General features: G+C 38.5%; 1 protein-coding gene across 1 annotated transcript; it reads right to left on the bottom strand.

The window, feature by feature from the left end:
* Positions 1 to 201: 201 nt before the first annotated feature.
* Positions 202 to 10,212, bottom strand: LOC132152037 (G protein-activated inward rectifier potassium channel 1-like). Its single transcript, XM_059560680.1, has 3 exons — positions 8,756 to 10,212; positions 8,148 to 8,364; positions 202 to 2,304 (listed from the first exon to the last, which is right to left on the bottom strand). Exons 1-3 carry the CDS (start codon positions 9,431 to 9,433, stop codon positions 1,580 to 1,582), a joined length of 1,620 nt encoding a protein of 539 aa, XP_059416663.1. The 5' UTR covers positions 9,434 to 10,212; the 3' UTR covers positions 202 to 1,579.
* Positions 10,213 to 12,275: the final 2,063 nt, after the last annotated feature.

The raw sequence follows: 12,275 nt of genomic DNA, 5'->3' as shown, positions 1-12,275 counted from the left end.
GACGTCTGTGTTTTTTGTGGCATTTGTCCGTTTCATTAAATGTGAATGAAGAGTAGGTTTAAGATTCAGTTGTTATTATCTGCACAGAAAATGGATGTTCTTTCATAGAAATAGAATAGAACTCTCAGGACATTTAAAGCAATCTAACACCTCCAAAGAGCAGCATTGGGCAGCAAGCTGCCAGTCATCCAAACATTTGGGTCAAACCAGATCAAACTGCTTTATTCATTGAGAAGACCTCTGCCAATACCAATGAGCTTATCTGCGTCGAACATGGGCAAGTCCACCCATAGCTTTGATTCATTTTGGACTTATTTTGTGATGATGGTTCAGGTGGAGGTTATCCTTCAGTAGTTTCCTTTCATAATAGACTTGTAACACATCACAAAACCTTTATTACAGTATTATAAACCACTCCAACTGCCATTCTAACATTCGTCAGAAGTAGAATAGAACGTATTGAGAGAAACACAGTTAAAAAAAACTGTAAAACCATTGAACGTTAACATAACATAAGGTACAAGATTTTTCCAGTCAGAAGTTCCACTGCAATTTATAATCTTATTGCTTCAGTTTTACGGTAACACAAGAGTTAAACAAAGCCATAACAATGTTGACAAGGTCTTATCTATAAAGAATATTAAAACTGATATACGCATCCATTGTGCTCTTTTCTGTCTCTAATCCATCTTTCCCATCGCAATTCTCAAGTTATTCAGGTCAAGAAAATATTTGAAAATTTCAACTAAGTTTAAACTTCTAAACGGAGAACAGCAGGAAAAATCATTGACAAAACATCATATATAGTCAGAGCCAAATGTGAAATACTGTGAGAAAGACTTCAAAACTTCAACAAACAGGTCATAAAAGCTTTAAAATGCGTCAAACCTTTTAAAAGCTTTTCAGCTAAATGTCTATGATGATTGGTATTTTACATTTGGCTCCTTATATTTAAGGCTTATTCTTTGACATGAGATATTCTGACTCGATTATGAAATGACAGGTCATGCAATAGATAAAAAAAGAACGAAACCTGAGTCGCTTCATCCAAAAATGTGTTACATTTCCATACATGCACAGCGCCCATTTTTTTAGGTCTTAAGACCACAGTAGCCAATCTCTCAATGTGTTATTGTGGACCACAATAACAATCCACTGATAAAAAAAACAAAAACAAATGGCTAAATCAGGTTATAGCCATTGGCTTCTTTAGAAACAGCAGTTACCATGGATTATCAGTGAAAACTGACATAGCATTCTGATAATTATATTGATATTCTATTTTAAGATATACAGAATATGGGCAAGCCCTCAAAACAAGTTTGGCTACTAGGCTAATATAAAAGAGATATACTGAATAGTTGTTAAATAGTGTTGAGTATTGTGGTATTATCTGCTATTAGATGTTGAAAATTATATCTCCTTTCATGCTGTTAGTGGTAAAAACATGCCAGATTGTGCAGAGGATTAGCATTTATCTATACCATATATAAATTGCTAAGTATAGATTGTCCTTTTAACTCAATTTCAATTTCAGAGGAGGTAAATGGGCAAAATGTGTATGCATATAGAAATCAGTTCATTTAAAACTCAAGCCTGTGAACCTCTCTGAATTAATTTTTCTCAGTTTGGGAGGCAGATGACCATCCATTCGTCCTCCGATTCCGACACCACCCACCCCGACCCCTCCAGCCAACCTTTGCAGTTTTGGTGGCAGATCTGTCACTGATTGGCTGATGGGTTCAGCCCCGCCCACCAAGCCCAGCTTGGGAGCCAGTCTGTCTTCATTGGGGCTAAGCATAGCACTGATTGGCTGAAGCCTCTCTTCTGCCACACCCGGAGCTGAGCTGATTCTCTGGAGTTTGACAGGCAGGTCACCCAGGTTATAGGTGATCTCTGAACTCATGCGCAGAAGCTTGCGGGGCATTCCGTCCCGGATGGGTGCCTCCCGTCCCGTAAGCTTCTGAAGCTTGGCAGGCAGTTTGGTAGTTGGCATGGGGGTTGCTATATTGATGGAGCCAGTTTCTGCATCGCTCTGAAGTTCCAGACCTTCAAGAGTGCCACTGCCCTCCGTCACCCCACCCGCGCTTTGGCACAGAGAGGGCGCTGTCAGAGGCGATGACAGGAGCAAACTCTCCTCTTGTTCTTTAACACTGTGTGGAGGTGTGGGAACTTCAAAAGTGCCATGAAACTGTGAATAGTCAACCTTGAAGAAACCCTCCTCCAGAGAAATTACCGGGAAGAATCGGTGACCCCACAGAACCTCATCCTCCGTGTACGAAGTACGAGCCTGGCATGTCATACCTAGCACAATACAAGAGACAAATGAATTAAACAGAGAGCGAATGAAGGGGACAGTAAGAATCTTCATAAAGCTTTGTGCAATATCAAATCTGTTTCAGAGGAGTGTACTGTGCCACAATGGTTGGATGACTAAAACTAATAGGTGCATTACTGACTGGGTGCGTGCACACACACACACACACACGAGAACATTTACTGTTGAGCAACACCCACGGGAACGTCTGTTCACGGTCCATTTGGTTGCATGAAAACAAGAGCTTTATCTGTGGGAAATTCATTAGATCTGTGTATCACCCACACCAGCGAACATCCCTCCTTAATTAAAGCATGCAAAGCCTTCACTATACAGAGCTCATTTTATGAACCCCCTAACAAGCAAACAGATTTGCAACATGATGTTCTACATCAGTCAATAGCAAGGAATCTAAGATAAGACAATTGCAGACTGAAAAGCAACACAGCGCTTGATGCAGTGTACTCTTGACGACACATGAAAGGCGCACTTTTCTTCCATCTGCAATAGCGAAGACGGTTCCTTGAAAACCAGCATCCGCATCTCCATGTCTCCATATAGGAGTGTGGTTCTTTGTTTACCTCTGTGGCTCGGTGCAGTAGGGGCCAGAGGAGAAGAGATTTGAGATGTTTGCAGGAGAGATACTGTTGAGGACTTTGTTCTGTACAGGGATTTGAGCAGCTGGATGAAGGTGCTTAGAAAGCATTGGGACTGCTGTGTCGTTCTACTGACAGAAGGAAGCAGACGTGGTCTAAAAAGAGACGGTCGCCGAGTGCACATTATAATAAACCTCAGACCTAAATATAAAAACCAAGCAAGACAAAACATACATTATACATTTTTGAAACTCAAGATCATTCTTTTTTTCCTCACGTTGCCGCCTACGACCATCGCACACCTACACACTCTCACACACACAAACTCAGGCACGGTTATCCTCCCTTACTACAGTAGAAAAAATCCCTGCTTTTCGAGCTGACAAATCCTGGGCTTAGCAGTATAACACAATATTATTCATCTTATGAAATATTTAACAGGCTTTCTGCTGTTTGCGGGGAGAGGGGAAGGTAAGGTCTCTGCCAGAGATGAAATCCAGTCTGGATCCCTGCGATTTTGGCTTACATAATCATTCCATATTCTTCCATTATGACAAATTTAATTTCTGCGTTTGGAAGGAACGTTCGCGCACATAATCTTCCACCAGAAAAAGAATGGTACCACTACACTCCAGCATCTGACAGTTATGAGAACAATTTATATTTCCAAGAGGGATAATCTGTTTCTATGGTGACCGTTATCAAGTGTTCGGTTCCATTGCCACAGAGGTGCTCTGCCTGACCTGTTTCTGTCATCTCTGTCTTTCTCTCTTTCACTCGCTCCCTTTCCGTCATTTTGCCCTACTCACTCCACATTCCCTCCTGTCCATTTAAGAGTCTCTTCCTAACACACCTATAGCACTAACCATCATTATCATCATGACTCCCTCTCCATCCCTATCTCACACTCTCCCTTTCTCTCTTGTTGTCTCTCTCTCTCTGTGGTGTGAGATAAACTCTACTATCTGGCTGCTCTGAACAGTAATTGACCATGCAGCTGGGCCCAATTCTCTCCTGTATCTCGCTGACACACAGTGTGTGGTCCTGAGGGGATGAAGCAGTGCCTCCCTTTTGATTTACTGAGACCCCTTGGGACGGTTGCACCGAGCTGCCCTGTTTACTCACACTGCTGAAAGCACAAGAAATGGAATGGAATTCTCAAACCACAAGCCAAGATCTAAAAATAAAAAGTCAATGAATAATGCCAATACATTTTTCTTCCAAGTATAAATGGTTAATATTCCATGCTGTTCACTATGTACAAAGACACTGTAATTGAATCTAGCCCAGTGTTAGTATAATTACTATTATATATATCTTTTTATTTTTTAAATATTATATACAATTAGATATGTATTATACTGTTATATATGTTTTTATTAATAGTTTTATTTTTATTTATTTATTTTTCATTTGAATTTTAGTTAACGTTTTGGAAAGTTTGTAGTTTTTTTTTTTAATTTAAAATTTTTATATGTCTATATAGTTTTTATTATTTTTTATTCCAGTTTTAGTAACTTTAGTACATACATAAAAATAAAAAAATAGTTTCTCGAGCAACTAGCTGAAATGAATTTTTTTTTTTTTTTTTTTTTTTTTTTACAGGAACAAAGAAGGTTTTAGTTTAAAATAACTAATTCTATGGTCTAACTATTTCTACATGGCCTAACCACCATGTCATTCTGTTGATCTGGACAATTTAGTGACAATAACTGCCTAATCAGACATCTGATATGATCTAACAAAAAAGCAGTCACAGATCATATGTTTTCATATGTTTTATCTTATTTACATCATATTTAATTGGTCAAACTGTTCTGTCACACAGAGGCTTAAAGAGAAGTATACAGATTGCATTTAATCGAAATTGTTTGGCACCAAAATCTTAGCATCAGGCAAATCTGTGTCATGCTCTTTTGTCAAAACAAACAATCTTGAATATCATTATATATATATTTTGTGTGTAGACATGTTCAATTCAATTCAAGTTTATTTGTATAGTGCTTTTTACGATACAACTTTACAGAAAATTTAGTTTCTACAATATTTAGTAGTTGCTTATCAGTGGTCAGTTTATGTGCATATGGCAAAATTAATACAAGATGTAGTCAACCAGACAATGAACAACAGCAATTATTATTGTTGGTTAACTAGTTTTAGGAAAAGCCCCCCCCCATATATTTGTTTTATTCACCAAAATATCTATACTTTAAACATGAAACATTAATTTGATAATTAAAAGTTGCATAAGGTATTTAAACTTAAAGGAATGTTATATATATATATATATATATATATATATATATATATAAAAATAACTCTGATCTACTTATATTTCAACAACTTTTTGACAACTTTTTCCAAGCAGGGACAGTTATAGATAAGTGAACATTCTTGTTTGAGAAAAAAAAAAAAAAAAAAAAAAAAAAATATATATATATATATATGTATACCTACAATGCAGTCTTTTGTTGTCGTCTTGTATTAAACAATGCTTTAATCATAAATCTAGTTTTATCGTCTTAATTCACCATGTCATTACCAGCATTTCTGCAGCTTAGCTAAAACAATGTTACAATGCTGAAGTCAACTTTTTGATTCCCTGGAAACAAATCTACTTCTAAAATAAATTCTTAAATAAAAGTGCTTTTGTTTAAGATTATATGTCTTTAAGAATTTACATCTCAGGATCTTTTGAAGATGCAAATTACAAAGAACTGAATGACAAACACTATAATTGTAATGCAGTTACAATTTTTTTTACTAAAATTAATTAACATTCAAAACCATTACTATTTATTGTGCCTAGAATGCCTAGAAAGTAATTTTTCTTAACACATATTCTGTTTTTGCTTAGCATCAGGAATATATTGCTATATTTCAGAGACACATGTTTGCAGTGTAATGTGAAAAGCTGTAAATAATTTGACAGATGTGAATGCTGGCACAGCTGTCATATTTATCTCTGAGGGCAATGGATGGCTCAGGGCTGTTCCTCTGAGACTCCATGGCCTTGAAGTTGCTGCCTCTCTGCTTGAAGGAAATTAATGTATTAATGGCTAAATCTTCCTCATGCCACATTGTGAGAATCATATAGAGGAAACTCAGATCAGTTGTCACACTTGTTAATCCAGAGTCAATTTCTGTATAGGAAAGCACCTTACATTTTCAGCTACAAAAAGTCTATTTCCTCCGCTATTGTCCAATAAGAAAGATAACAGTTAGCTGAGCACACTTTTAGTGACAACATGCTCTAAAAGCAGTGCTGGGGTACAAAAATGTGTAAAGATTGTACCTTTAGGTCTATAACAGCTTTTCGTTGCGGGAGTATCCTTAAAGGCACATCTTTGTACCTTTTTATCCTTAAGTAAGTAACGTTTAGGGGTAGATAAGTTACAAAGTTGTCCTTTTAAGGGTACTGCATCAGTGATACACTGTTGCACCTCTACAATTTTTGCACTTTTTTTGGGACATGAGGGCTGTTATCATACCTGCCATTTAAAAACCTATTACTGTCAATTTAATGGCTCTTCAGCTAAATTTAGAAAACACAACAATTCTACACTATTAAAACTATCAAGCCATTGTTTTTGCCAGCAGACTGAATTGTAATTGGAATATATTTAAACATAGAGCATATGCTGCTAACCTGATGCTTATGATAATTTTTTTTATTTATTTTGGTTTAAACCAGTTTTTAATCTTAATTTATGCCCCTGTAGTTTTATGTTGTGTCCTTTTATATAAATGCTGCTACTACAGAAATTTGAAATAATCATTTTAGTCTAAAAGACAGATATCTCACCAAAATAATGATTCCAAATAAAGACTCCAAAAATGAACATTTCTCAAAGAATAGTAGTGACCATCAGGCTTTTCAAGATGTAGATTAGTTTGTTTCTTCAATGGAACACATCTGAAGAAATCTGAAACCAACATATCAAAACAATTACCTTACTGAGACGTAGCCCTTGTGAAACTAGCCCCGGTATCTATCCGCTATGTGAAATATGAGCTTTCATATACCGAGATGTGTCTAAACAAAGACTTTAATACTGAAGATTAGAACTGAAGGACACACACACATACACACACATGCATAACAAATGTGTGCTGCATTCCCACATGCACATGTCATAAACCTAGCCATAATTACAGGACATAATTAAAAATGTCTAATGAAATAGTTGATAAGTAGTAATTAGTATTTGATTTATGAGGCTGATAAACACAAGTTTCGTCTCCATATTTCAAACAGCCAGTAAGACTTTACTGTATGGAGACCGCTTAAGAAGGGGCCGATTTAGTTGCTATGGAAACTGATTCACAATGGGGAGAACAGAGTGCTGACTAACTGTACATAATTCAGCTCCCCCCCCCCCTTTCTTTTTTTAACCACAAAGCCCTTCACTTTCTGCAGGTGGAGTATTCAGATGTGCCATCAATAAGGAAGACCGGACAGCATATATGATTTTCTTGATTATGTTAATTAAATCAAACCATGGAAACATGAGGTTCTGAATCTAATTGAATATGTACATACAACATGTATGCTGCAGAGATTTTCCGCTGTTGCTTGTTTGAAGGCGGTTTTTCTTACTGTAAGTGCGTGCTGTCTTGTATATGTATGGATCGATGTGTTTGGCGCTGCAGGGTGAGAAAGTAAAGGTGAGCTGTGATTTGATTGACAGGTGGCTTAATCTCTAAGAATGCCAGACTACAGAACCATGAGACAGAGAGCAAAATGAAAGACTAACTTTGTATATCATCTCTTTCATAAGACGTCTCTCTCTCTCTCGCTTTCCGTCTTTGCTACACACCAACCTTCATTCATTTTATATCATAGAAAGGCGATTTGCACCAGCAAACTTGCTTCTGCAGACTGACACACTGAACCACACACGTGTAGCACATCACACAAACACCTTCACCCCGCACAAATATTCTACTATTGTGCAAAAAAACAACAACACACCTTAGAAATTCATTGAAAGTATAGGGATTTAGAAACTTGACTGCATAGCACTGGTTTGTAAATAATGTGTATGATTCAATTAAAATAAACAATTGTTAAATATTTTTTTCTATTTCTCTAAAACATTTGTTAAGCATACATGGTGGAAATTTACTGTGAAGGATCTGGTGAAATTAAATTTCAGCATTCAGATACAGGTTTCTGCCAATTGTTTTTGACATCTGAGCATATTCTCTTTGTGTGTGTTACTAAAACTCACCGGTGGTCTCCACGATCCCCTCTAAGATAACCACAATCTCAAATTGCTCTGTTTGCATGGACCTGAGCGAGAGGTCATAGAATGGGCTCTTGGAGTCGATCACATGGCAGATCGTCAGAGGGGACACTAAGAAAAGCTGGTCAGCTCCGGTGCTGAAACCAACGTCCAGCTCCAGTTGATCCAGAGGCAAAAACTCGCCTTCAGGAGTCTGGCGGGACTACAGGGAAAGGTAGAGAAAGAGAACTACTTAGGATAAAACAGGAAGATGATGGAGTATAAGTGAGTGAGAGAGAAAGACTGGGTCTAATGCATCTACAGTGATCCAAAAGGGACTGTGGCATCCAAGACCATCGCGGGGTCAATACAAAAATTAAATTACAGGTCTTTCTCATCTGTCTAGGCTTAAGGTAATGATTTTATTGGGTTAACGAATGCAGATTAGCTTGAAAACATTAACATTATATTCACATGTTATGACTGAAATTCATTTATTTATATTTCTAACTGTGAGATCTCGTAGTTTAATCAGCACATAATGTGTTATCATTTTCTTTCCTTCTCTCTCTCCTTCTCTCCGTTACTTTTTTTGGTGCCAGTCGTATACTCACTTTAAGCAGTTTGCAGCGTATTTGCGCGGAGACCATATGGCTGTTCCGCAGGTTCCCCACTCGGAACATCAGGGTCAGTTTGCCGTCACGCATGGAAATAGCCGCGTGCTCGCTGAACATCAGCGTCTCTGCGCGTTTCTTCGGCTGGGACATCTTGATGAACATGCACCCGATCAGAAAAGCGTCCACTATAGAACCTAGGATGGATTGGAAGAGGAAGAGAATGATGCCTTCCGGGCACTTGTCTGTAATGTAGCGGTAACCGTATCCGATAGTGGCCTCAGTTTCGATGAAGAACAGAAACGCGGAGGGAAAGTTGTGGACGTTGGCCACGCACGGTGTGTACTTGTCATCGTGGGCCTGGTTAAGGTCTCCACGTATAAAGGCAATGACCCACCACATGGAAGCCATGAAGAGCCACGCCACCGTGTAGGTAAGGATGAAGATGAATAGATTCCAGCGCCATTTGAGGTCCACGAGCGTGGTGAACAGGTCCGACAGGTACCGGCTGGTCTCTCCTCCCAGGTTCCCGTGCTGGACGTTACAGCGGCCGTTCTTGTCCACAAAGCGCTGCCGTTTCTTTTTCTTCTCGGGGGCCGCCTGGTTGAACCCGCCACCGCTGGACGAAGTGGTCACCACTTGATAATCATCCCCAAATTTTTTCCGCAACGCTGACATCCTTCACGGTTAAAGTTGTCCCAGATATACAAGAATGCTTTGCGTGCTTGTTCCTGACAAAATGTTTTCGGTTTTCTTCACACTTTAGGTACACCAGTCTCTCGCATTTCTGTGCAGATAATGTTTTTATTTATTTATTTTAAAGTTATTTTTAGGGCTTACCGCTGTCAATAGCAGCAGAGCGTTGGTCTTTGGATGAAGCGATGCGGATCTCCTTGTCTTCCCCAAACCCGCATAACTAATAATAGTAATAAAAAAGACTCACTCAGCCAAGGCTGTAAATGTGGAAAAAATATGGATGCGAGTAATTTGTAATTTCAGATTGGCTTGGCGCAGTCAATGCATTTGTGCGTTGGCACCCTCCTCCTCCTCCTGTTTCCCCAGGTGTATCGCACCAAATTTGATAAGATGGTAGTTGGTAGACGCCCTAAGGATCCTGTCCAAGTTTAACTGCTGATCCTCGCGGCTGGCGAGCTTTGTTATCTGATTCAGTTCGTCTTCACTGTTCTCGGTTCCTGCGCACTGCGCGCCTCCAGCTCTCAAACTCCATCTCCAGCCCCGACAAAGAAGATAAACTTCTCTGAGAGGGTGGTGGTGGTGGAGATGGGGAGTGGGGGAGGGATGAACACGTGTTCTTGTGTTGGATACATCTTTTTTTGCTGCGTTTGTAATATGCTTCTCTGAACAGTGCTGCATACAACGTGATCTCTGCAAGATGTGTTCGTTTACAGCCAATATGCAGGATGCGAATTAGAGGAGGGTTGGCGTCTGGGGGACCTCCCTAATTAAGGCTAATTCATTAATGCCCCTTACCCCAATCGAACTCAACATGTAAAGTTAAATAGCTATCAGTTGAATTTTCCGATGTTAGTAATCACAAGTTTCAAATTCGAATTAGTCGCTACATACATGCTTGCAAACACAATTTGCATTCACGCTAGGAAATAACCATAGCAACAGCAGCTGCTTCAGCACTTTTGTACACTGACTAATTTACATAGCCTATAACAAAAAAACACTCGAAGTCTCGAAGTCTATTATTTGCTAAGAGTGACAAAATACTTTTTTTTTCGCTTAAGCAATTCAGTCCAGAAATTACAGCTACAAACAGCTCATTCTAAAAACAAGACAAAGCAAGAAGCGTTTTTATTATTATTATTATTATTATTATTTATTTAAAATGTCAGAATTTTAAAACGTAAACAGAGATGCGCACTTTGAATGAGCCATCAGGGCATGGTAAAGGTGTTCCATAGCAAAATAGTAAAAGGCAAACATATTGTACAGTTTACAGATGATTTAATTTTATGTTTTAATCTATTTTCTAATGAAAACACACACTGTTTTAAGTCATTTGATCTTGCACTGATATTTTAGACAGAAGTTTCTGTAAACAGTCAACCACCCTGAAGGTAATCTAATATTTTACACCAATGTACAATTTATCAGAAAATAATTCATGTCCAGCCTTTAATATATTTGGCCCTTTATGTGTCAAAATGATGGATGAAGGAGATAGAGTTGATGAATATACTGTCACATCAGTGTCAGACAGAGCAGAGGGAATAAGCTTTCTTTAACAAAAGACATTCTTCATTTGATAAAGCTTCTAAAGCAAACTGTTATTACCACGACTTTTTATGACGCAGCCATACATGTCATTTTCTGACACTATCTTAAAGAAAAACACGCACTGTACTTCTCTCTGAAACTGTATTTGACATCTGTGTGTCCTTTTCCAACTCTGAGATTGTCCATCCCTTCCTATTTCAATCCAAGCGGGGTGCTGGAAGATAAGGACACAATTAGTGTGTTATTTTGGAGTCATGCAAATGACGCTCAGTCTATAATGGACTGACTCTGCTGCTCTGGAAGTGTCAGCACTATCCACAGTGGAAGACTGACAGAACATCATCAGGTACACTCTTACAAATAAAGATGAGGTTTCACAGCAATGTTAAATAAACAGTTCTTAAAAGAACATTTTTGTTTCTTAGCATGAATAACATTTTAATAATCTTGAAACTTCTTCCACTGTAAAGAGCATTTTGTGCAATGGCATATCTCTCCCATTCTCTTCCCATCTCAGTTCTGACCTTTCTATTCCCATTATACAGTAGGTTGCACATTCACACATGCACAGTGAGCTCTTTTGGAAGCAAACACAAATACAGGATGTAGCTATTTTAAATTCTTTTTACTGAACCTGTTAGTTTAGGCTATTTTGTTGTTGTTTTTGGAAGCATTCAAATCCAAGTGCACCATTAGGATGCTCTGTTTGTAATGAAGAATGGGGTTAGTGTAGAACAAGCTTAAGGGTGTCTGCACCAAGGACAATCCCATACACATGCAAACACAAACAGCATGCTTATTAGACCAAGCATCAGACACTACATGCACTTGTCTGAATGCTGCAAAAGCACATCGTGACTGTTATCTTAGCGCAACTGCTTCATGCCAGCTGAGGTTTTCCTCAAGACTCTTGCCCTGTCTTCTCCAGAAAGCCTTAATGACTTAAAGAAATAATTATACCGCTGCAGGAGGACGGCCGGAGCATAATGAAATGTGATTAAACGTGTCCAGGCAGCCTGATGTCACTGGTGAGAATGACACATAACGATTGGAATAATAAAAGAGGACTTTTACCACCACTGGCACTGTAACTAAAAACCCCCTCTCTGACTCTGGACAAGAAAGTCTGCTTATTTGTTTACTAAATCAATCAGTCCAATCAGTTACTGCTATTCCTCTCATGTGATAATCACTAGATGGCAGAGTTCATCAGAGTGATGCTTTTAAAAGCCCTGACATTCAATATTCTTGTCCCCAGAGCTTAGAAAGA

The sequence above is a fragment of the Carassius carassius genome, chromosome 10, assembly GCF_963082965.1.
Source record: "Carassius carassius chromosome 10, fCarCar2.1, whole genome shotgun sequence".
NCBI lineage: Eukaryota > Metazoa > Chordata > Actinopteri > Cypriniformes > Cyprinidae > Carassius > Carassius carassius.
This window is presented reverse-complemented; position numbering and strand designations above follow the sequence as displayed.